We start from the raw sequence: 22,277 nt of genomic DNA, 5'->3' as shown, positions 1-22,277 counted from the left end.
TATCATTTTATATATATATATGTACAGATTAATGGGCATTGCAACAATGCTTCACATGCATATTAGTTTCATATCTCTTTTTGGGTTTGGGGCCATGCCCAGTGATATTCTAGGATTACACCTGGCTCTGCACTCAGAAATTACTCCTAGTGGTGTTTGAATCATACGGGATGCTGGGGATCTAACCCAAGCCCTCTGTGTGCAAGGCAAGCATCTTATAGTTGGACTATTGCTCTGGCGCCTGGTTCCGTATTTCTATTAAGTTGGAAGTTACAAAGAGGAAGCCAGTTACCCAGTGAAAGAGCCTGACACCAAATACAAGGCTGTGTGATGCCCTGGAAAGAACAGGATAGTTGAGAAAGGGAATTCCTTGACCCTTGAAGGTTCAAACGAGACCAGATGTTATTCTGCAAGCCTGAAGGGCAGTGGGGCTTGGTAGCCAAACACCGTGACAGCTGATGGACCAGATGAACTGCATCTCTGCTGGATACATAGATCTCCCGCTTGGTATCTTTTATACTCTGGTACAGAGGGTAGCTAACAAATGAAAGCTACTTTTACCCCGTCCTTGTCACCTGATTACTCTAACTCAAAGTTCCCAGGACCAGGATAACAGGTCCACTATTCTTGATGTTTTCGCCAATCACTTCCTCTAGTCATGTCAAACATGTTTTGTAACAGCCAACCTAAAAGCAACCTATGATTTTTCTTAAGTAACTGCATTTCTGAACATGGGTGATTGTACACGTCATCATCACTGGGTAGTGATATAAACTGCTCTATTATCTAAACTGGTGCTAAACACTTAACCCTAATCTGCCCCACCCGTGAAAGCCCCCAATTTCCTAGACCCTCCCTCTCTCATTTTCAAAGTTCCTTCCTTCAAAGTTTTGACAATGAAGAAAGAAATCTCAGTGTTTTAGGATGATGCTTCTCTTGTTCTTCACAAATAAAGCTGCATTTGAAATAAATTGAAACTTTAAAAGCAATAGTAAAAAAAACCTCGGTCTTCACCATTCAAGACCTCTTATAATGATACCCTAAACTTCACAGGTTTCGCTCCAAGACGAAACCCCTTCCTGATCTTGAACTTTAAGATTTCTAAAATGTATCTAGCAATCATGTACCAACAGCTCATTTATCATCAAGGCTAAATATATGGAATTATTGTGAAACCTATACAGTACCTTGTGATTATCCAGTCGGATTAGTGTCTTCTAATCTTAAAGAGAAAAATTAAGAAAAGTTAAATTTTATCATAAAGAACATTATTTTAGCTTCCTATAAAATGACCAATAATAATAACACATACATGCATATGTCCACACGCTAGCCTAAACCATAAGGGAGACAGAAAGCAATGGAAAACGAAAAACCACAGTATGTGAAACCAGACAGGAGACAGCCTGCTGCACAAATTCAACACGCCAGTGGTCCTATAACACTACACTAAATAGCTGTGTTTGACTAACCTGCATTCTTTACAGTGAGTCGCACTTAAAAATGTACTTAATTAAGGGGCCATAGAGGTGGTAGTACAGTGGGCAGGGCACTTGCCTTGCATGAGGCCAACCAAGGTGTCATCCCCGGAATTGGACGTGACCCCCCAACCAATGCCAGGAGTCACCCCTGAACACAGACCTTTTGGTCAGGTCTGACCAAAAAAAAAAAAAGGCAAAGAAAAATGTCCTCAAACAGGAAGTTATCCCCTCGCCCACAGCTGTGACTGTCATTATGAGCCCCATAATCACTATTCAAATCTCAGAAAAATAAGCCGTACTTCATTTCCTTATCCACCAGGCAGTCATCTTTTAACTATGTCACAGAAATTTGTCTTTAGGTGCTACAAAAAAATCTCCATAAATTTGCCGACACCTCGGCTTTCATTTTCACACTGAAATCAACACGAAATTAAAAAATATCCACGGAGCACAGCCACAAATAGAAGCTGAATCCTGCTTTGGAATGACTCCTGCTGTGTGAGTGGCAGTTTCCACAAATGTTTACAAGGCAAAGACACATGCTTTTCACTCGTGGTTCACTGCAGCTCGGTAAGACGTGGGCTGAGTCAGGCAAGCTGAAATGTAAATTACCTATTATTTTCACAAAGCATAGCGATTCAGGGAAAATAAGCGTCGCGTGGCCTGACTTACTTTTGCGTACAGTCTTGCTCTGACTGGGAACCGCGCTGACAGCTTCAGATGGGAGACCCACGTACACCCCTCCGTAGTTTCTGAGAAGAAAGAAGCAGATTTAGGGGGAAAAATGGGCCCGTGGAAGTGGGTTTAGACACTGCAAAAAGTGACAGAAGTACACATTACTTCAAACAAATACACAGTGATTAAAATAACCCGAGTTTTCTCAAACGCAGAATTTAGTATGTTATTTTCCTTGGGCATGTCATTATTTTGTTCTCTGTTTTTTTTTTTTTTGTTTTTTTTTATGAAAAAAGCTGGGGCCAGAGCAAGTAGGGCAGTTGCCATTGCATGTGGTATAGACTGGGGTTCCCCAGAGCCTGCCACAAGTGATCTCTGAGAGCAGAGCCAGGAGTAAGTCCTGGGCACCACTGGTTGTGACCCCCAAACAAACAAACAAACAAACAAACAGCTATTTGGGACTGGGACTGGGGAGATGGCTCAAGAAACAAAGCACGTGACTAGCACGCATGCGGCCCTTTGTTTCATTTCTGATATCATACGAGCCCCCTCCCCTTCCTTCTCCAATACTGCCAGGTGTGGCCCTACTGGCCCCTGGGCGCTGCCAACTTGAGGCCACAACCCAAGAGAGGCTGCCAGATGCTTCCAGAACTGCCGGGGGTAGGCCCTACAAAAATATATAGCACCGTAGAACTGTCCTGCCGTTGCTCATCGATTTGCTCGAGCGGGCACCAGTAACGTCTCCATTGTGAGACTTGTTGTTACTGTTTTTGGCATATTGAATACGCCACAGGGAGCTCGCCAGGCTCTGCCGTGCAAGCGGGATACTCTCGGTAGCTTGCCGGGCTCTCCAAGAGGGATGGAGGAATCGAACCCAGGTCGGCTGTGTGCAAGGCAAATGCCCTACCTGCTGTGCTATCGCTCCTACAAAAATATATAAGAAAAATTATATCAAAGGAAACATAACACGGGGCTGGAGCGATAGCACAGCGGGTAAGGCATTTGCCTTGCATGCGGCCGACCCGGGTTCCGTTCCCAGCATCCCATATGGTCTCCTGAGCACCACCAGGGATAGGTAATTCCTGAGCGCAGAGCCTGGAGTGACCCCTGTGCATCACCAAGTGCGATGCAAAAAAAAAAAAAGCAAAAAACTGCAAAAAAAAAAAAAAAGGAAGCATAACACATTGAATTCATGGAAGTTTTCTTTTACTTACAACGAGAAAGGTGTTGGATCATTATGGGTTCAGTATAGTAGCAAATGGCAGTGGAACGGCATGGTGCAGTTAATCAGGGCACTTTCACTGCAGGCGGTGGACCGGGGCTTCCCGGAGCCCTGCGGGAAGTGATCCCTGAGAGCAGAGCCAGGAGCAAGTCCTGAGCACCACTGGGTGTGGCACAAAAACCAACCAAAACAGACTTTTTTTAAAAAAAAATCAAGAATCCAATGCGAGCAGTATGGCAGTGGGTAGGTGCTACGGGTGCACAGAGACACTTCACTATAGGGCTATACAAATACAAAATGTGGGAACGCATGATGGAACGCTGAAGAGAACAGTTCACCAGAGGCGAGATGGAAAGGACGAGGAAGTCCAGAGAAGGACTTGGAGGGGTGCGGTGGGATTCCTACCACGGGGCAGAAGATAGGCAGACAGGTCATGAGCACAGTAAAGAAACCAATTTTACTTGAAAGAAGCAAAAATTATAACTCTGAGCAACTTCATTGCAAGAAAAATTTAGGGGAGGGGGGCTGAGTGATAGTATAGCAGGTAAGATGCTTGCCTTATATGCAACTGACCCAGGTTCAATCGCTGGCACCCCATATGGTCCCCAAGTCCCACAGGAGTGCTCGCTGAACACAGAGCCAGCAGTAAGCCCTGAGCACTGCTCAGTGTAGCCCCCAGAAAACAAATAAAAAACACAGGTTTTTGTATCCCGTGTTCCTATCTGTATTCTCTGTGCCAAAAGATTTCCCGACAGAAATTTGTACCATTGGTAATATGCTATTATTACAAATGCAAACAGTTGCTTTCAATAAAATCCACAAGTTAAATTCAACCATGTTAAAATAAGTTCATGAGGGAGAGCCAAACTTATTCGAATTAAAGCTTCAAACATACCTCCTCTTGTCATCTTCTGTTATAGATTCTTCTGTTCTAAAAAGTAAAAAAAAAAAATTTACTATGAGATTTTATTCGGGGATGTGAAAAAGAGGTCAAAGTCGATGCCAGGTACATCTCCAGTTTGCACCAAGTATTTCTGCAGCACAGACTTCTGTCTCCACCTCAACCACTCATGCACGAAAACCTGACGCCAGGCTCGGAGACAGCACAACGGGTCAGGCGCATGCCTTGCGTGAGCCCAACTCGGGTCTTGTCCCTGGCAACACGTATGGTCGCCCAAGCACTGTCAGAAGTGATCCCTGAGCACAGAGCCAGGCATAAGCCCTAGGCACCACTTGGTGTGTCACAAAAAAACAATTTTTTTTTTATTTTGGGTTCACACCCTCACACCTGGCTATGCTCAGGGGTTAATACTGGCTTTGCACTCAGGAATTACTCCTGGTGGTGCTCGGGGGACCACATGGGATGCTGGGAATCAAACCCGGGTTGGCCACATTCAAGACAAATGCCCTTCCCACTGTACGCTGTACTATAACTCCAGCCCCCAAACAAAGAGAAGCCTGATCATCTCTGAAAAACTAAAGCTCGCCGAAGGGCGTGTGCACTCGCGGGCTCTCTGGGCGGCTCTGTCTCACCACCCGAGTTCGGTGCTCTGGAACCGCTGTGTATGGGCTGGATCGGGACGGCCGTTGGCCAAGGACAGGCGAAGGAAGAACGAGGACCAAGCTGGTTGCTGATTAGTTACCGTTTATTCAATCTTCCATCTTTCTCATCTCCCGCACTCCCAGCTCCGGCCTCTCTCTGCATCAACTCCAGCCTCTCTCGCTTCTCTCTCTATCTACTGCAGCCTCTCCTCCTACTTGTCTCTCCCACCTTGCCCTCTAGGCTACACCCAGCCAGGTAGCAAAATCAACATAAGAAAGCCCTTCCTGAGGGCCCAGTATTCCAAAGCCCTTCCTGACTCTTAAAGTTTTTTTCCTTTCCTTAGTCCATACACTTATTAACATCTTAATACTAGTTATTTTTGTATAGACATAGCAAGAGATACATTGAGGCTTGCAAGGCAGCTCTCCTGGCAACATCTTGCCACAGACTCAGACCACAGCACTCAGGCCAGATTAATCATTCCTCACCCTAGCAGGGTCCAAATCTAGTTATTACTGTTTGGATCATGACAACATTTGTCCATAATCAAGCTCTTAACTTATAGTTAAGCATTAGGCACTTTGGCCAGGCCCATCTCGATGCCAGGGTAGCACACAACTCACCACTTGCCCTGGGTCAGTCTTGTCCCTCGTCGGGACCCTGTTTTTGGGGGTGCTAGAAAGTAAAGGCAGCTGAGGCTTAGGTTGAGAGAACAGATGCCCAGGAGGAAAATATCATGTAGAGTCAAATGACTCCCAGGTTATAATTGCATAGCATTTGCTAAGTCTTCCTGTGCCCATATAAAAGGACACTGCTCTGAATAAACTATGCAAAGGACTCAAGGAGAAGAGAAAAACAGTATTTACAAGTCAACAGAACACTAAGAAAGAAGCTACAAATAAACAAAGAGGAATGGGAGTAACCCAATAAACCTAAACTACCTGAGGCTATGTTATCCTACAATCTCTACTGCCTCTACTGCTGAATAAAATGAAAAACTAGGGGCCCATGATACTGGAAAGAGCACATGTATTGGACATCAGGAAGCCTGACTTCTTGTCTTGGCCGTGTCACCTGCCCAAGAAGTGACAAGCTGTGGACAAGCTGTCCCCCTGCCCCTCATCCATAAGATAAAGAGATAGACCAGATGACCCCCAAGAACCCTTCCAGCCTTGACACATTGTGAGTCTATGTCTTTCCTGACAGATCAGTGGTGCAGTTTTTTAGCTGTGGAAGAGTCTTTAGCACAAAAACAGTCCACATCAATATGATTTCCTTTCTTCATAAACAACAGCAACAAAATAAGGCAGTCATTTTACACAAGGTATATCACAAAGAAGGGGAGCTATTTAGAAAGGGGTTTACATGCTGCTTCTTAAGGCATGGCCTTACAGTGGGGGTCTATTCTATTAGAATTTCTCAGCCCATTTCCAAGAGAATCAGGGAGTTTTGCACTAGTTACCATATAAAAATTAAGGATTTTTTTTTTCCGGAAAAAAAAGAAAAAAAAAACTCAGCAAGATCCAAAGGTATGTGATTGCTGTAATACTAACGGGCCTCAATCAAATATATATATATATATATTGAAAATATCTAACCTGTTTCACCAAACTTTCTATTTCTCAGAACTAACTGTGGTCTCTGGACTAACTATGGTTTCAACCTATTTAAAAGTATTTTAAGGCTCGGAGAGATAGCACTGCAGGTAAGGCACTTGCCTTGCATGCAGCCAACTCGGGTTCCATTTCTGGCATCCCATATGGTCACCAAGCTCTATCAGGAGTGATTCCTGAGTGCAGACTCAGGATTAGTCCTTGAGAATCGCCAGATGTGGCCCCCAAATTAAAAGTATTTCAGATATACGCATACAGGAAATTCAGCATCACTGGGAGGGCCAGTAAATCCAGCTCCATAATGAAGGGGAAGGTTGTTGTGTTAGTCCCCGGCCCAGCAAACAGCTGATGATCCATCCAGTGCAAAACCCCCACCTGGGAGTCTAATCTACCCAAACCGAGCACACGGCTGATACTCGACACATAATTACCACCCATTTATCTCTTGTGAAAGCTGGATCATTTTTTAATTCAAAGGTGTAAAAACTGCACTGTATTAAAAATGGGGCTATGCTTATTGACATGGTAGAACAAGGTATAATTTACTACTTTTAATTCAAATGGATTTTTGTTCACTAAGTACAAGTAATAGGAAATTGACAGTGACAAGCTTGTTCATGAGGATTAGAATGGATTACTTTGGTCCTGAATGATTAACGTCATACGGAAAGTGTTTTTGAAGCAATCTGTGACTGGTAGATGTGAAACTATACAGTGACTTGTCACAGCTGCTCTTTTCATGCCCAATTACCTATCACTTCAAGCCTTCCTTTTGCCTAATTTTGCTTAGGGATGTAGTCAAGGTTAAAATAACTTTTAAAAATTTCACAAATATATAATGGTGGTGGGAAGGTGTAATCATGGTGGAATTGGTGTTGGAATATTGAACATAATGAATTATTGTGAACAACTATCATCATCATCATCATTATCAGCATCATCATCTTCATCTTCATCATCCCATTGATCGTCAATTTTCTTGAATGGTCTCAGTCTCCATTCGTCCTAGCCCTGAGATTTTAGTGGCTTCTCTTTACTCTTCCTTCCCAACGATGCCATACTGGAGGGTCATTCAGGGTCAAGGGAATGAGACCCCTCATTGTTACTGGTTTTGGCATATGAATACACCACAGGGAGTTTGCCAGGCTCTCCCATGCAGGCAGGAAACTCTTGGTGTGAACAATTATAAAAATAAAAAATTAAAATTCACAAGTGTAAAACAACAGTAAAAACTGTCAGTCTATTATCTCTCACAAATTATGCATATCTCAAAAACTTAATACGTATATTCCAGTATAGAAATAATCAGAAACTGTACGCATATTCCTTGCAGAAAGTGATCATGTAACTACCACATTTACTGGATAGTAAACTGAACTTCAAATACATTAGAAAATCTTTAAAAATATCAAGACTTAGAAGCTGTCAACTCTCTTCTTTTTTTAAATTGTGGTAATGCTGGCTTACAGAAGAGTAAATGTATATGTGCTTCAGGGGACAATGCCAACAAGCCCAGCATCCAAGAGTCAAGATTCCTCCCCAGTCCACTAGATCCCCTCCACCCTCTCTTCTCTTGGTCATTTCAGGACTGTGGCAAGAGGCCAACATATTCTCTTATTTTATTCTTCTATACCCCATCCATGAGCAAGATCATGTACGGCATCCTGTCTTGCTGATGTATTTCACTCTATGTAACTCTCTCCAGTTCCATCCACATTGTAGGAAAAAAGGTAATATTTCTTCTGGTCTAATAGCTGAAACACATTCCATTGTGAACATGCTTATTCTTCTAACCCTTCACGTTAGAAGAAGACTGGAAACTGAAAATTTTAAGGAGACACTTCACATGGATAAAGATGGCAGCCTCCATGAGCCCCTTCTACATGTCAGATAGAACATAAGCCATTTCCCACGCAGGAGTTCTCTCTCGCAACAGTTCTGAGACCTTAGAACATAGGTTCAGGGAGTCACGAAGCGTATGAAGCAAGACCAGCACTGAAACCCTATCCATCACACACCAAAACCACGCTCTACGGTCTAATTCCCCACTCTGCCTTTCGCATAAGAAGAAGTGAAAGTGAAAACTATTTCCAATGGCAAACCAGCATGGGGGGCTCACCTAAGGGAGCCACTGCCTTCACCCCACCCCACAATCTGTGTAACACTGCCAGGGGCTTCCCGAGTACTGTTTTGCTACTTCCTCTCATCTTCCTCTTAGCCTGCAAGAGAGGGATCTGGTACATTTTAAAGATAAAACATGGAGGTTCTGGAAGATTAAGCAGCGTGACCAAAGTTAAAACAGTTAAGTAAGGAAGTCAGAATGCAAATCCAGTTTTACGTGCATCCAACTCCCGCTTCATAAGCTGTGAGTCAAGCATCCAGCTAACCAGTAGGCACTGTGAAAAAAGGGCTCACTATCATCTGATTATCAGGGAAATGTGCATCAAAATGACAAGCTACCCATTTGACCCAACAATACCACTTCTGGGATATATCCCGGAGAGGCAAAAAAAAGTACAGTCGAAATGACATCTGCACCTGTATGTTCATTGCAGCACTGTTTACAATAGCCAGAATCTGGAAAAAACCCAAGTGCCTGAGAACAGATGACTGGTTAAAGAAATTCTGGTACATCTATACAATGGAATACTATGCAGCTGTCAGAAAGGATTTGAACTTTGAACTTTGCACTGTGATGTCTACCATAGAACTTTGCATAAAGTGGATCAACATGGAAAGTATCATGCTAAGTGAAATGAGTCAGAAAGAAAGAGACAGACATAGAAAAATTGCACTCATATGCAGAATATAAAACAACAGAATGGGAGACTAACACCCAAGAATAGTAGCAATAAGTACCAGGAGATTTGCTCCATGGCTTGGAAGCTGGTCTCACATGCTGGGGAAAAAGGCAGCTCAGACAGAGAAGGGACCACCAACTAAAGTGTGGTGGAGGATCCACTCAGGATGGAAGAAGCAGGTTGAAAGCAGACTATAGATTAAACACGATGGCCACCCAGTATCTCCACTGCAAACCAAAACACCCAAAAGGAGAGAGAAAACAAAAAGGAAATCCCTGTCACGGGGGGCGGGGGGCAGGATGGGGGATGGGAGGGACCCTGGGGCCATCGGTAGAAGAGAATGGGCACTGGTGGAGGGATGGGTACTCAAGTAATGTATGACTGCAACACAAGCACAAAACTCTGTAACTGTACCCTCACGGTGACTCATTAATTAAAAAATAATAAATAAAATTAGAATGATTAGAAATAAATTAAAAATGAGATTATAAAAAAAAATAACGAGCTATCTTCTCACACCAGTACTACTAGCGTATGCCAAAACAGCAGGCAACAGTATTGACAGGGCTGTGACCAAAAAGGGACCTTCCTTCCCTGTTGCTGGGAATGTCACCTGGTCTCTATGGCACAGTGCTTCCTCAAAAAACTAATAAGCGGCCAGAGCAACAGTATGGCGGACAGGGTGCTTGCCTTGCCACAGCCGACCTGGGTTCGATCCCTGGCACCCCATATGATCCCCCAACCCCTGCCAGAAGTGATCCCTGAATGCAGAGCCAGGAGAAGCCCTGAACACTGCTACGTGTTTTCTACTTAAAAAAATAATATAATAAACAAAACTTGGGACTTTCATACGACCCAGCATCTTACTTCTTGGCGTCTACCCAAGAAGTACTCGTCATTCAAATGGGACATGGGCACACGCTGCAGCACCAAGGACGAGGGCCAGGATCTAGTGAGAATCCGAATGGCAAATGATAGGTGGCTGGATAAAGAAATGGGGGGTGCTTGGATTAGGAAAATACGCAGGATGTTTTCCAGCAGGATGTAATCTTGTGGTTTGCTGCAACTTGGAGGTGAATGAAGAGCATCATGTCACGTGATACCAAGAGGGAGAGAAACATAAACCAGATCATCTTATTCATCTGTCACTGTCATCCTGTTGCTCATCGATTTGTTCGAGCAGGCACCAGTAATGTCTGTCATTGAGAGACTTATTGTTACTGTTTTTGGCATATCCAATACGCATGGGTAGCTTGCCGGGCTCTCTGAGAGGGGCGGAGGAATCGAACTTGGGCCGGCCGCTTGAAAGGCGAAAGCCCAACCGCTGTGCTATCGCTCCAGCCCATCTTATTCATATGTTGTATTAAAGAGCGGAACAGACAAAATTCAGTGAGGAATTCTGGCCTTTGATTACAAAGTTTAGATTACCAAGCAGTGGCAGGAGGAGACTGGGAGAAAGGAAGAGGACAGAGGTGACGTCAGGACTGGGGTAGAGTGCCCTGGACACTGTGGTGGTGGCAGAGAAACATTAACTTTGTTTACCAGAACCATGAAAGTTAACACTGTTGTAATCATGTTACCTGTACAATAAAAAAAAATTTTAAATAAATTTTTAAAAAATCTGGGCACGGAAAATGGCGGCGGCAGCATCATCCACATGGCAGGAGCCATCTTCTAAGACTCTTAACCCAGAGGTATTCGATTTTTACACTTGGGGCTCCTAGGGACTCATGGGAAGTGGGTGTAACCGGCACACCCTCAGCCCAGATAAATTCGGAGCTGCTGAGAGTGAAATGGACCCTCTGTGCCTAAAGACATTGATACCAGAGACTTCTTACAGCAATGCACTGGGACTGTGAGCTGGGCTATGCAATTTCTGGCAGAATTTTCCCTGGACTTTATACAGAAATCCAAAAACGACTTAACATCTATAATTGTCAGCAATGTGAAACGGTTCCTTTTTAACAGGTCTGACTTGGGAGGGGGGAACTCCAAATAATAACAGTGAGTTTTTGTTGAAATATTGAAGGTTATTAAAGTAGCAGCCATTTCTCTGGACTATGAACTAAGAACAGCCCCTCTTTCCCGGTTGTTTCCCATTTTCAGGGAGAAACTTGGCGTGGCGTCCACCATACTATGAGGCGTGGGAAGGGGGGATGAGGGGGGGAAAAAAGGAGTTATGTACTTGGAGCAGTGGGGCTACATATCTCTTCATTCTCAGCAATGGAAAACTAATTATCAAATGCTTCCTTGGTAGTAGGGCTGTCTTTCTTGGGAGGAAACTCCAACAACAACAGTGAGTTTTGTGTTGAAATATGGAATGTAATCAAGGTAAAGAGAAAATGAAGTGAAATTCATCAGTTATACAGTTGGGGGCGGGGGGCGGGGGGTATACTGGGGTTTTGGTGGTAGAATATGGGCACTGGTGAAGGGATGGGTGTTTGAATATTGTATAATGGAGACATAAACCTGAGAACTTTGTAACTTTCCACATGGTGATTCAATAAAAATTTAAAAAAAAAAATCTGAGTGCATGCTCACTTGTATCAGAGAAACAGTTCCTCTCCCAAGCTGCAGCTTTCCAAATATGACCGTCCCACTGAAGGAAAAAGGGAACCAAAATGGCAGAAGAGCCTTGGCCAGGGACATTAGTATAAGAACCTTCTAGCAGCTGCCACAAACCATCAATCTCTGTCGAACTAAGTGAACAACTATAGAACTTACTTTTTGTTTTCTGTTTCCTTTTTTGTCTTGTTTGGGAGCCACACTTGGCAGTGCCCAGGGCTTACTCCTGGCCCTGCACTCAGGGGTCACTCCTGGCAGAGTTTGGGGGAACAGGGTACTGGGGATCGAACCCAGGTTGGGTGCAAGCCAGGCAAGGTCCTGCCTGCTACCCTTGTCTTAGGTTTCTGAGGAACCTCCGTTCTGTCTGCCCTGCAGACGGGACCAGATGGCATTCCCAGCCACAGTGAAAGAGGGTCCCTATTCATCTCTGCCAACACTGGGTTTCGCCCGTCTTTCAACCTATGTGTTCTCGCTGGTGTAACATGACAGCTCACGGCCTGACTCTCGGCCAGCCACGCAGGCCAGCGGTCCACGCAGGGGCAGCAGGATTCAATGCCGCTTGGACCCGCTGATGCTGGAGGGCACTGGGTCACCCTGGTGGTGCTGGGGGCCTCGGGGGGCCACACCCGGCAGTACGCAGGTGCCTGCGGGGGCTCTAGCCGCTGAGGTCCAGGCAGCCACCCTGACCCAGAGGAGGCCAGGTGGGCACAGCCGTGACGGTTACTGAGGACAGGCAGCAGCCCCCCTCGGCCCCTTAGGGCAGAGCCTCGAACATGAATCCTCGGCTGAGCGTTTAAGCATGGCACAGCCCTGCAGAACGGGCGCCCACTCTGGGCTCTCTCTCAGCCATGTGGGCCCTGCATCAGCCCTTCCGTGGGCATGTGAGAGGGAGGGAGAGAGGGGGGAGGAAGGAAGGAAGGAAGGAAGGAAGGAAGGAAGGAAGGAAGGAAGGAAGGAAGGAAGGAAGGAAGGAGGGAGGGAGGGAGGGAGGGAGGGAGGGAGGGAGGGAGGGAGAGAGAGAGAGAAAGAAAGAAAGAAAGAAAGAAAGAAAGAAAGAAAGAAAGAAAGAAAGAAAGAAAGAAAGAAAGAAAGAAAGAAAGAAAGAAAGAAAGAAAGAAAGAGAGAGGGAGGGAGGGAGGGAGAAGAAAGAAAGAAAGAAAGAAAGAAAGAAAGAAAGAAAGAAAGAAAGAAAGAAAGAAAGAAAGAAAGAAAGAAAGAAAGAAAGAAAGAAAGAAAGAAAGAGAGAGGGAGGGAGGGAGGGAGAAAAAGAAAGAAGAAAGAAAGAAAGAAAGAAAGAAAGAAAGAAAGAAAGAAAGAAAGAAAGAAAGAAAGAAAGGGAGGGACAGGAGAGAGAGAGAGAGAGAGAAAGAAAGAAAGAAAGAAAGAAAGAAAGAAAGGGAGGGACAGGAGAGAGAGAGAGAGAGAGAGAGAGAGAGAGAGAGAGAGAGAGAAACAACCATCAAACAGCAACTCAGCTGACCATAGATTTTGAATCTGTTTTCTTCTGCCTCTGAGCATCCCCAGACCTTGCTCACCTCCTTCCTAAGAAGCAGGCACACCCCGCATGGGGCCCTCCCCGTCCCACTCACCGGGCTCTATAGCTCCCTGCGAGCTTTCAGACCTTTCCTCCAAGGACTGACGCTCTCTTTTAACTATCACTGTGCTCTGTCCGAGTTTCAGATGGAGCGCTGCCTCCAAGCCAGCTGCACAGCTCGGGCCCTTCAGGGTGGGGGGATGGGGCTGTCTTCTTCCTTCTCACTTGTGAAGCTGGTGCCGGCCTCTTCCAAAGCAGGTACTGAGAGGCGGCGTCCGCCTTCCAGCGAGTGCACACGAACACGATTTCCTTCTCAGTCACTATGCCTCCAACTGAGAGAGCCTCGCTGGGAGAGACCGGCAGACAGAAACCACTCTTCCTCAGCAACGCGTCTCAGTCACAGTATCTGTTTGCTTCTGGGCGGTATAACGGAATTATCGCACGGGGCCTGAATGGGCTGCACAGGCAAAACACCAGCACCATGGCCTGGAGACTGTAGATGCCCCCGCAAGAACAAACACGGAGGGCAAATATTAGCAGCCGGCTGCTCCAATTAGCATCTCCTACCTCATTTGGGCCGCAGTTGGCCCGAAAACACAGTTCCCACTTCCCAGCCCTCTGTCACGGCACAGTTACGTAGCAAAGAAACAATTTGTTTTCCACTGATTTTTTTTTTTTAATGCCTAAACAGAGAGTGATTCTTATTCGAAGTGCCCAGGAAGCAGAAAAGCAGCCTGAATCTTTACGGTGCCACGTGAGAGTTAAGCCTCTGGTTTGGAAAGGGTACCAATGCAACACAGAAAGCTCTGGTGGGCTACAGGAGCCCGAAGGACCTGTTTCAGTGACCGAGCACAAACATCCTTTGGAATATGTTAATGAATGAACAATGCTGTGGTCAGAGAGATAGTATAGCGGGTAAGGGGCTCACTCTGCACGTGGCTAACTGGGGTTCCATCCCTGACACCTCATATGGCTTCCTGAGTTCTGCCGGGAGTGATCCCTGAGCACAGAGCCAGGAGTTAAGCCCTGAGCACCACTGAGCATGGCCCCCAAACCAAAACTGAACAAATACACAAGAGTTGGCAATGTTGACTTCCATTTACCCTCAGTTCTTCAGATCAAGTGTCGTCGCTTCATTTACTCTGTGCTAAGGAGGGCTCCTAACTTTTCAGATTCTAATCCATTCTACCCAACAGTTACATGTGATTTCTGGAAGACCATACACTATCATTGACTATTTGTCCTACATACAAACTTATTTATTTCTTCACAATGTCATAATTTTTTTAGATAGCTGAGGGAATTTCTTGTTTGGGGCTTTGTTTGTTTTGTTGTACTCAGGGAACCATATGGGATACCGGGGACCAAACCTGTGTCGGGCCATGTGCAAGGCAAACATCCCACCAACCCCTCAGGGTCTTCTGGCTTGGTGTGGTTTTTGATTTTTGGTCATCCCAGGCTGTGCTCAGGGTTTACTCCTAACTTTGTGCTCAGAGATCACCCGTGGTAGCACTCAGGGGTACCAAATGCAGGATCAAACCTGGGTTCCGTCATGGTTCCTTTAAATCTCCCTCCTGGGTTTGAGACCCGTGGCCTTTCTTTCTTCTAGAACCTATCACTAAAGAACATAAGTAAGATTTACTCTTTGGATGAGAACAAATGCAACAAAACAAAACAAAACAAAAACCTTAGTTTCCTTTTCCCTCTCCTGCTCTCCTTCTCAGAAACACCGGGCTGATGTCAGAAACCATTTCAGCAGGGGCTAAAGGAGTATTATTTGCACTGGAAGGCCAGCACTTTCTCCCCACGCCCTTACCTTAGGAGCCTTGCTTCGCGGGCGTGCAGAAGGTGCTTGCAGTGACAGAGCAAATGCCTTGCATGTCCCTGGGTTTGATCTCTAGCACAGCAAGGGGTGGTCTCCACAACAACGGTGACCCATAATACAGATGTGGGGAACCTTTCTTCCGGCAGCATGCTTTCCCACGGCCCAGGGTCGTCAAACAGGAGACGAAGCCAGCACGCTCCAGCCCCAGAGAGAGCACTTCACCTGCACTGAGTCTCTCCCCACAGAGTTTAGGACCCCGGTCCAACAGCCCGAAAGTGCTGAAGAGGATGCGCTGACTTAACGTTTCCTTCCTAACCACCATTCACTGGGAAACATTTTGAATCCATTCAGATCGCCCGACCCACCTCTGGCTCACATTTTGCTGGCTTCCTCTGAGCCAACGACGTTTCTGGCCACTAGCTGATCCCAGAGCGACTCCGGGGACGTGGTTCCTGGACCGACTTCACCCCTGACATTTCAGAGTGAAAACTCTCCCTCCCTAGGGGGGAAATCTTCCTTCAACCCCGTGCACCATCTTGGCCCCATTTCCCCGGTTCTTTTTCTTCAAGGTACATCCCTGACTTGCAGTAGCCTTTGGTGTCCGTCATGAGCACGGTTCTTCAGCACTGGCACAGGCTGTGAAACGGTCAACAAAATAGGTCGTGTTGCCATCTTTTTCTCGTCCACTTTCAAACCTGCATTCTATTTCCTCGTGCTCTCCATTACATTTCTGAACTTGTTTTGAAACAAGTCAGTGCCTAATATTACACGATTATACTTTTTTTTTCTTTTTGGGTCACACCCAGCAATGCACAGGGGTCACTCCTGGCTCATGCACTCAGGAATCACCCCTGGAGGTGCTCAGGGGACCATATGGGATGCTGGGATTTGAACCTGGGTCAGCCGCGTGCAAGGCAAACACCCTACCCACTGTGCTATCGCTCCAGCCCCTGATTATACTTTTTTTTTTTTAAGTTCCTGGGTCACCCCCAAGCAGTGCTCGGGGCTTAATCCTGGTTCTGCACTCAGGAATTGCTACTAGGGGACTCTGGGGACCCTACGGGGGGGGGGGCCACGAATAAAACTCAGCTCAGCTGCAGGCAAGGCCAGAGCCCTTCTCACTGCACTCTCTCTCCAGTCCCTACATGACTACATTTCATGTGGAATCTACAAAACAAAACAAGATTCACAGACAGAAGACAGAAGATTCACAGACAGAAAGCAGATGGGGAAGAGAGTTGGGGGCGGGGCAAATAGGAAACCCCCGACCCCCACCCCAGTACAGGCTGCTTCCTGTCCGAGCCAACCTCTCCGACTGTCCTTACTCATTAGCCCCCAACGCTCTCGCTAGCCTGTACCTTCTAGTCAACCATTTCAGCAACTCTGGCTGGGGACCACCAGTCCTCTCCCTTTGGATGAGCCCTCTCATCTGCTTTCTCTCTTCTGCTGCTATGCCATGGGTCCAAATGATGGGAAATCTAACCATGAACTTGGGCAACTCAAGGGAAGGTGTGCTATATAACTGCAGCAAAGCCTTTGATGTGCTGGGTCTCCTGCCATCAGGCATCATAAGAGTTTTTACTCTTCAACTGCCTAATGACCCCAGCTGCCATGCACAGGCGAAAACAGAGCATAAAGTCAAGCATTATCCCGGGCTCCTAAATACACTGTACCGATAACTCTCAAAACCTGTGATGGGATATTTTAATTCTCTATGCCCCATCTCTTCATTCATAAAATCAAAAAACAGCAGCATCTGTCTGCGATTGGCATGGGTTTGGAATGACATCATGTGTACGGCACTAGAAATCACTGCAGAGCATACAGTGTTCAGAAAACAGGAGCAGCTAAGTGAGAATGAGGAAAAGGGTCCATGCCATTATTATCCCAATTTTATTGACACTAACACTAAGGAAAAAACAGCACACATCCAGAAGTGAAAAAGGAAATTTTAAATCTGATTCTGTTTCTAAAATGCATGTTTTTTCCTATCCCAGGGAGTCATACATACATATAAATCAAGCCACTAACCATATATCTGACCACCTAAATCTTCTCTGTACATCATATTATTAGTTTTATTCTTTTACACGTCTTTCTCCTCTCCTTTCTACCACTGTTCTCTTCAAAAGATCTTAGTTCTCTTATCAGCATCCATTGGTTTGCCTTTTTACTGTGTTTTGTCTGTTCATCAATTTCATTTCTTTAAACTGCAACCAATACTTCCACCCCTTCTAATATATTTCACCTCTCATAATTCTCTCAAGGTCCTTCCATTTAGTTGGGAATGCAAATTTTCATCTTTTTTGGTTTTTAATAGCCAAATCGTATTTGGTAGTATAAACCTACCGAATTAGCTTTATTCAATCATTTATCAATAGGTGCTTTGGATGCTTCCATATTGTACTGTCATGAATAATGTCATACTGTCATGAATAATGCTGCTAATACCCAGAAGTGGAGGCCTGGCTCCTAGGGTATCAGGAGCTCCAGCTTCTACAGGAAGTTCCACAGTGTCCTTCCAAAACAGTTGCATTCCCACCACTTACATTCCCACCAACAAAGCTTGAGGGGTATTTTTCTCCACACTCACACCCACACTTGATGCGTCAAAATACAATACATGCGTCTTCAATGCTCCTGCCTCCCCTCATATGATGGCCTTGCCTACCACTCAGCAGAGGGAAGTGGATCTATCAGAGACCTCCAAGTCTGTAATGAGGAACAGAGTGGGCTACTGACACAGATGCATTGTCACTGTCACTGTCATCCCATTGCTCATCAATTTGCTCGAGCAGGCACCAGTCACATCTCCATTGTGAGACTTGTTGTTACTGTTTTTGGCATATCGAATACGCCACGGGGAGCTTACCAGGCTCTGCTGTGGGGGCGAGATACTCTCGGTAGCTTGCCGGGCTCTCTGAGAGCGACAGAGGAATCACTTACAGGTGCATTAGACATAGAAAATGTATAAAGAATTCCAAGGAGACTCAAGATGAGAGAGTCATATTTAAAAAAAAAATGGATAACAGATCAACATATTTTGTGTTAACTCATTCCAAAATATTTTTCTCTATAGTTGCTCCCTTCCCTAACAGTAAAGTTTCTGTGTCAAGGAAAGAATCTTTTGGTTTTGGGACCACACCAGTGGTGCTTCTGGCTCTGTGCTCAGGAAACACTCCTACACTAGCCCCCTACCACTGTTCTATTTCTCTGGCCCCTACAGAAGGAAATATAACTAATGTTGCCACTTCACAAGTTTTAAGTGAAAGAAGTATTCGAATTATCTTGTTTAAACCGTCTGTAATCTTTCTGTCTCAACAGCATACCCAACTGGACTGCTTCTTATTTAAAACATATTCCTATAAATATTACTTAAAATGTCAGTCAAGGGGCCGGAGCGATAGCACCGCAGGCAGGGCGTTTGCCTTGCACGCGGCTGACCTGGGTTCGATCCCCAGCATCCCATATGGTCTCCCCAGCACCGCCAGGAGTAATTCCTGAGTACGGGAGCCAGGACTAAGCCCTGTGCATTGCCGGGTGTGACCCAAAAAGAAAAAATTAATAAATAAATAAATATAATGTCAGTCAAGAAGGTTTTCTGTTGATGTTGTTGTTTTTTAATAACATGAAGAGTAATCCATATGGACATGGAACACAGGCATAGTTTCTGCCTGCCCATTATTAATGCTCTTCCCATCCCCCACCCCCATGCTGACTACCAGCATCCTGATTTTCTTTTGCGTGGGATACAGCACTCTGCCACTCTTTGGACACATAGCTAGGTAGAGCACTCACTGATTGGCTCCAGCCCTGAACGCATGACCCAGGCCAGGCCAATGGGATTGGTTCCAGCTGTGGATACATGATCAAGGCCTGGCCAATGAGAAGCCCAGGATCCCCTGACCCACTGGATTATGCGGAGAACAGGAAGCCCATGGGAAGCTTAGCCAAGGGCTTATAATTAAACTGCTGGGAAAGAGAAGTCCTTTTCCCACACAAATGATTAAATTAGTCATTTATAATCTGGTCGTCTCTGTCCTCACTTGGGGAAAGGGACCAGAAGAAGGAGAGAAGCAGATCCTCACCTCCTACCATCCGATCGCCGCATCCAGCTGCGACCGAAGCTGCGTCCCTCAGGCTTTTCCGTTGCACGTGCCAATAAATTCCTTTTTGTTTGTTTGTTTAGAGAAGTTTAAACTGGGCTTCTGCCACTTCCAACCAAAAATATCCTCACACAACCCATTTGTGCCAAGTAGCTAAAATAATTTGCTAAAAAATAAAAATATAAATGATTTTTGTGGGGTTGTGGAAGCAGTGCATTGTGGTTGCTTTGAATTCTCTTCTGTTTTATTCTGCGTGTTGCTGCACAGTGATTTAATTTTGAAGAGACAGAGAGAGAGAGAGAGAGGAAAAGAAAGGCACGCTTTCTGATAAGCTTGTGGATCTGCCTTTGGATAATTAAATCCCTAGATCTCTTTCCCCCTCCCTGTGCTTTTTTATCTCACCCTTTAAGATTAACCATCCAGAGTTTCCAGCCTTCCAGAGTTGGACTATTGTAGGACTTACTTCCATTGATCACTCTCTCCTTCCTTACAGAAGGTTCCTCCAGATAGTCTTCAATGTCTCTTAATTTATTTATTCCTATCCCACTGCAGCATACATGCAGGTACACTTCCTTCTATATAAAAAAGCATTCATACACTATTTAATATCCACATGCTATCACCATTTTAAAAGCAGAAACAGTCACAATGAAATGGAAGAAAGGGCCAGAGAGAAAGTACAGTGGGTACAGGGTTTGCCTTGCATGTGGCCAACCCGGGTTCGATCCTTGGCACTGCTCTACCCTTGAGCCCTACCAGGAGTGATCCCCTGAACATAGAGCTGAGAGAAAGCCCTGAGCACCACCAACTGTGGCCCCCAAAAAACAAAAACCAAAGAAGAAATGGAAGGCAATAACAATGGTTGTCTCTAGTGGAAGGATAATAGCTGATCTGTTTTCTTCAAAGAATAATTTTTTGTTCTCTTCAAATTTTCCTGGTATCCCTTTCACAACAAAAATATTTAAATCCTTTTCCATGTTTTCCAAAGTTTCTTGGTATTCCTTTCATAACAGAAATATTTTAGAAATATATTTCCTCTTTAATCTATTGACATCTCTCCACCCTACTAACAGTATAAAATGAAAGATGATGAATCACTTCCTCGCTCCTCGCTTCCTTCCACACTGACTCAATTATTACTCACAGCCATTCACTGAGGCTGCACTGCCCCCCATGACTACCGTGACCAGCACGCCACAGCCAGTGACTTCTCTTCTTTTACTGGACACTGGATTACCAGTTAAGATATGACAGGAAGCATGCATCCCGGACCCTTCTAGGTCCCTCAGAGGCTGGACAAATTATCCAATAAGCTTGAGTCTGATGAATAAGAGAAAACATAAGAAGAAATATACTAATAACATACACTTCCTGTACGCCTGGAGAGACCCAGAAAACTGGGCGATTCTCTACGTGGTCTGAGAGACACCATCTTCAAATGGCTTAGCGAAAGCAGAGGACACTGGGGAGAAAGGTGAAAGTCGATTTCACAGTGGTTCCCCCCAGATGGCTCAATGAAACAGGCAAACAGAGCCTGCCTCCATGATTGATCAGGTCTGCCCTGAGAGACATCCTTAAGGGGGTGTTGAAATGTAGGTACCGTTCCCAGGCTGCCTTTGTCTTCACAGTGCCCGTGAAATTAATCTTTTGCCCAAGGTTCACTGGGAGTAAGTGTCTCCTCCGCTCCACTCCCATCCTCTTCCTTGGCTCTAGTTTGAAACTACAGTGCTATCCTCAGATTTTTGCTTCCTTTCCTTCCCCCTTCAGTTATCACATCTTCTCAGCCCGGTTCAAAGTTACTTTAAACAGATGCTCTCTTCTCTGCTCCCATAGCTACTTCTACTGTCTTACGTCTGGTGAGGCCAGCTCCAAGACTTCCCTCATCTCGCCTAAAGGCTGGGGGTTACCACCCTAAAGCTTGAACATATCCATTTACTTCCCCCAACCTTACCTTATTTGAGAGGGGGGTCACACCCCACAGTGCTTAGGGTTTACTCATGGCTCTGTGCTCAGGGATCACTCCTGGCAGGACCCCAAAGGACCACATGCAGTGCTAGGGGTAGAACCCAGGTCAGCCGTATGTAAGGTACGCGCCCCCGACCCATGGTACTGATGCCCTGGCCTCCAACCCTAACACTTTGAACGACTCTGATAAACACAATCAAGTGCAATTACTGGTCTAGCACAAATGACCCTTTACAAGCTGGCTCCAGGCCAGCAGCCTCCTCCATCACCTCTGCAGAAACAAACTGGCTGATGTTTTTCCTGGAAGAGCTATGGCCCCCCTGCACCTGTGTGTCCTTTCGTGCTCTCTCCTCTGCCAGGAACACCGTTTGCACCCTTCTCTTCAGGAACTTCCTGTTCAACCTTCAATATGCGGACCAGCGTTAAACTCTGACAAAGGGAGAATCACATTCTGTTCTGGTCCTCAGAAGGTACTGAACTATACTACATTACCCATAATTTCCCCCGATACGTCTCTGTGGTTTGTATGACATTGTGGGGGCCCTATTTGAAGTGTCATACTCTATATGTGATTCTGCCACTTCTCTGAGGATCCATCTCTAAAAAAAGTTTGAATCTTCCTAATTAAAAGAATGCCTTCATTTCTTTTTTTTTTTTAATTTATTTATTTTTAATTAGAGAATCACCGTGAGGGTACAGTTACAGATTTATACACTTTTGTGCTTATACTTCCCTCATACAAAGTTTGGGAACCCATCCCTTCACCAGTGCCCATTCTCCACCACCCGTAAACCCAGTGTCCCTCCCCCCCTCCCCAATCCCATCTCCCCCCCACCCCACCCTGCCACTGTGGCAAGGCATTCCCTTCTGTTTTCTCTCTCTAATTAGCTGTTGTGGTTTGCAATAAAGGTGTTGAGTGGCCGCTGTGCTCAGTCTCTAGCCCTCAT

At 45.5% G+C, this 22,277-nt stretch overlaps 1 protein-coding gene across 1 annotated transcript in view; it reads right to left on the bottom strand.

The window, feature by feature from the left end:
• Window positions 1–22,277, bottom strand: part of C10H12orf75 (chromosome 10 C12orf75 homolog) — a 49,421-nt gene that overhangs the window by 4,026 nt on the left and 23,118 nt on the right. Inside the window, exons 3-5 of the mRNA XM_055118233.1 lie at window positions 4,274–4,309; window positions 2,154–2,233; window positions 1,188–1,222 (exon numbers count right to left, since the gene is read on the bottom strand). Coding sequence (XP_054974208.1) covers window positions 1,218–1,222; window positions 2,154–2,233; window positions 4,274–4,309 — 121 coding nt within the window. The 3' untranslated portion in view covers window positions 1,188–1,217. The remainder of the gene's footprint in view (window positions 1–1,187; window positions 1,223–2,153; window positions 2,234–4,273; window positions 4,310–22,277) is intronic.

The sequence above is a fragment of the Sorex araneus genome, chromosome 10, assembly GCF_027595985.1.
Source record: "Sorex araneus isolate mSorAra2 chromosome 10, mSorAra2.pri, whole genome shotgun sequence".
NCBI lineage: Eukaryota > Metazoa > Chordata > Mammalia > Eulipotyphla > Soricidae > Sorex > Sorex araneus.
The sequence above is the reverse complement of the archived record's forward strand: the minus strand, read 5'-3'. Positions and strand labels throughout refer to the sequence as shown.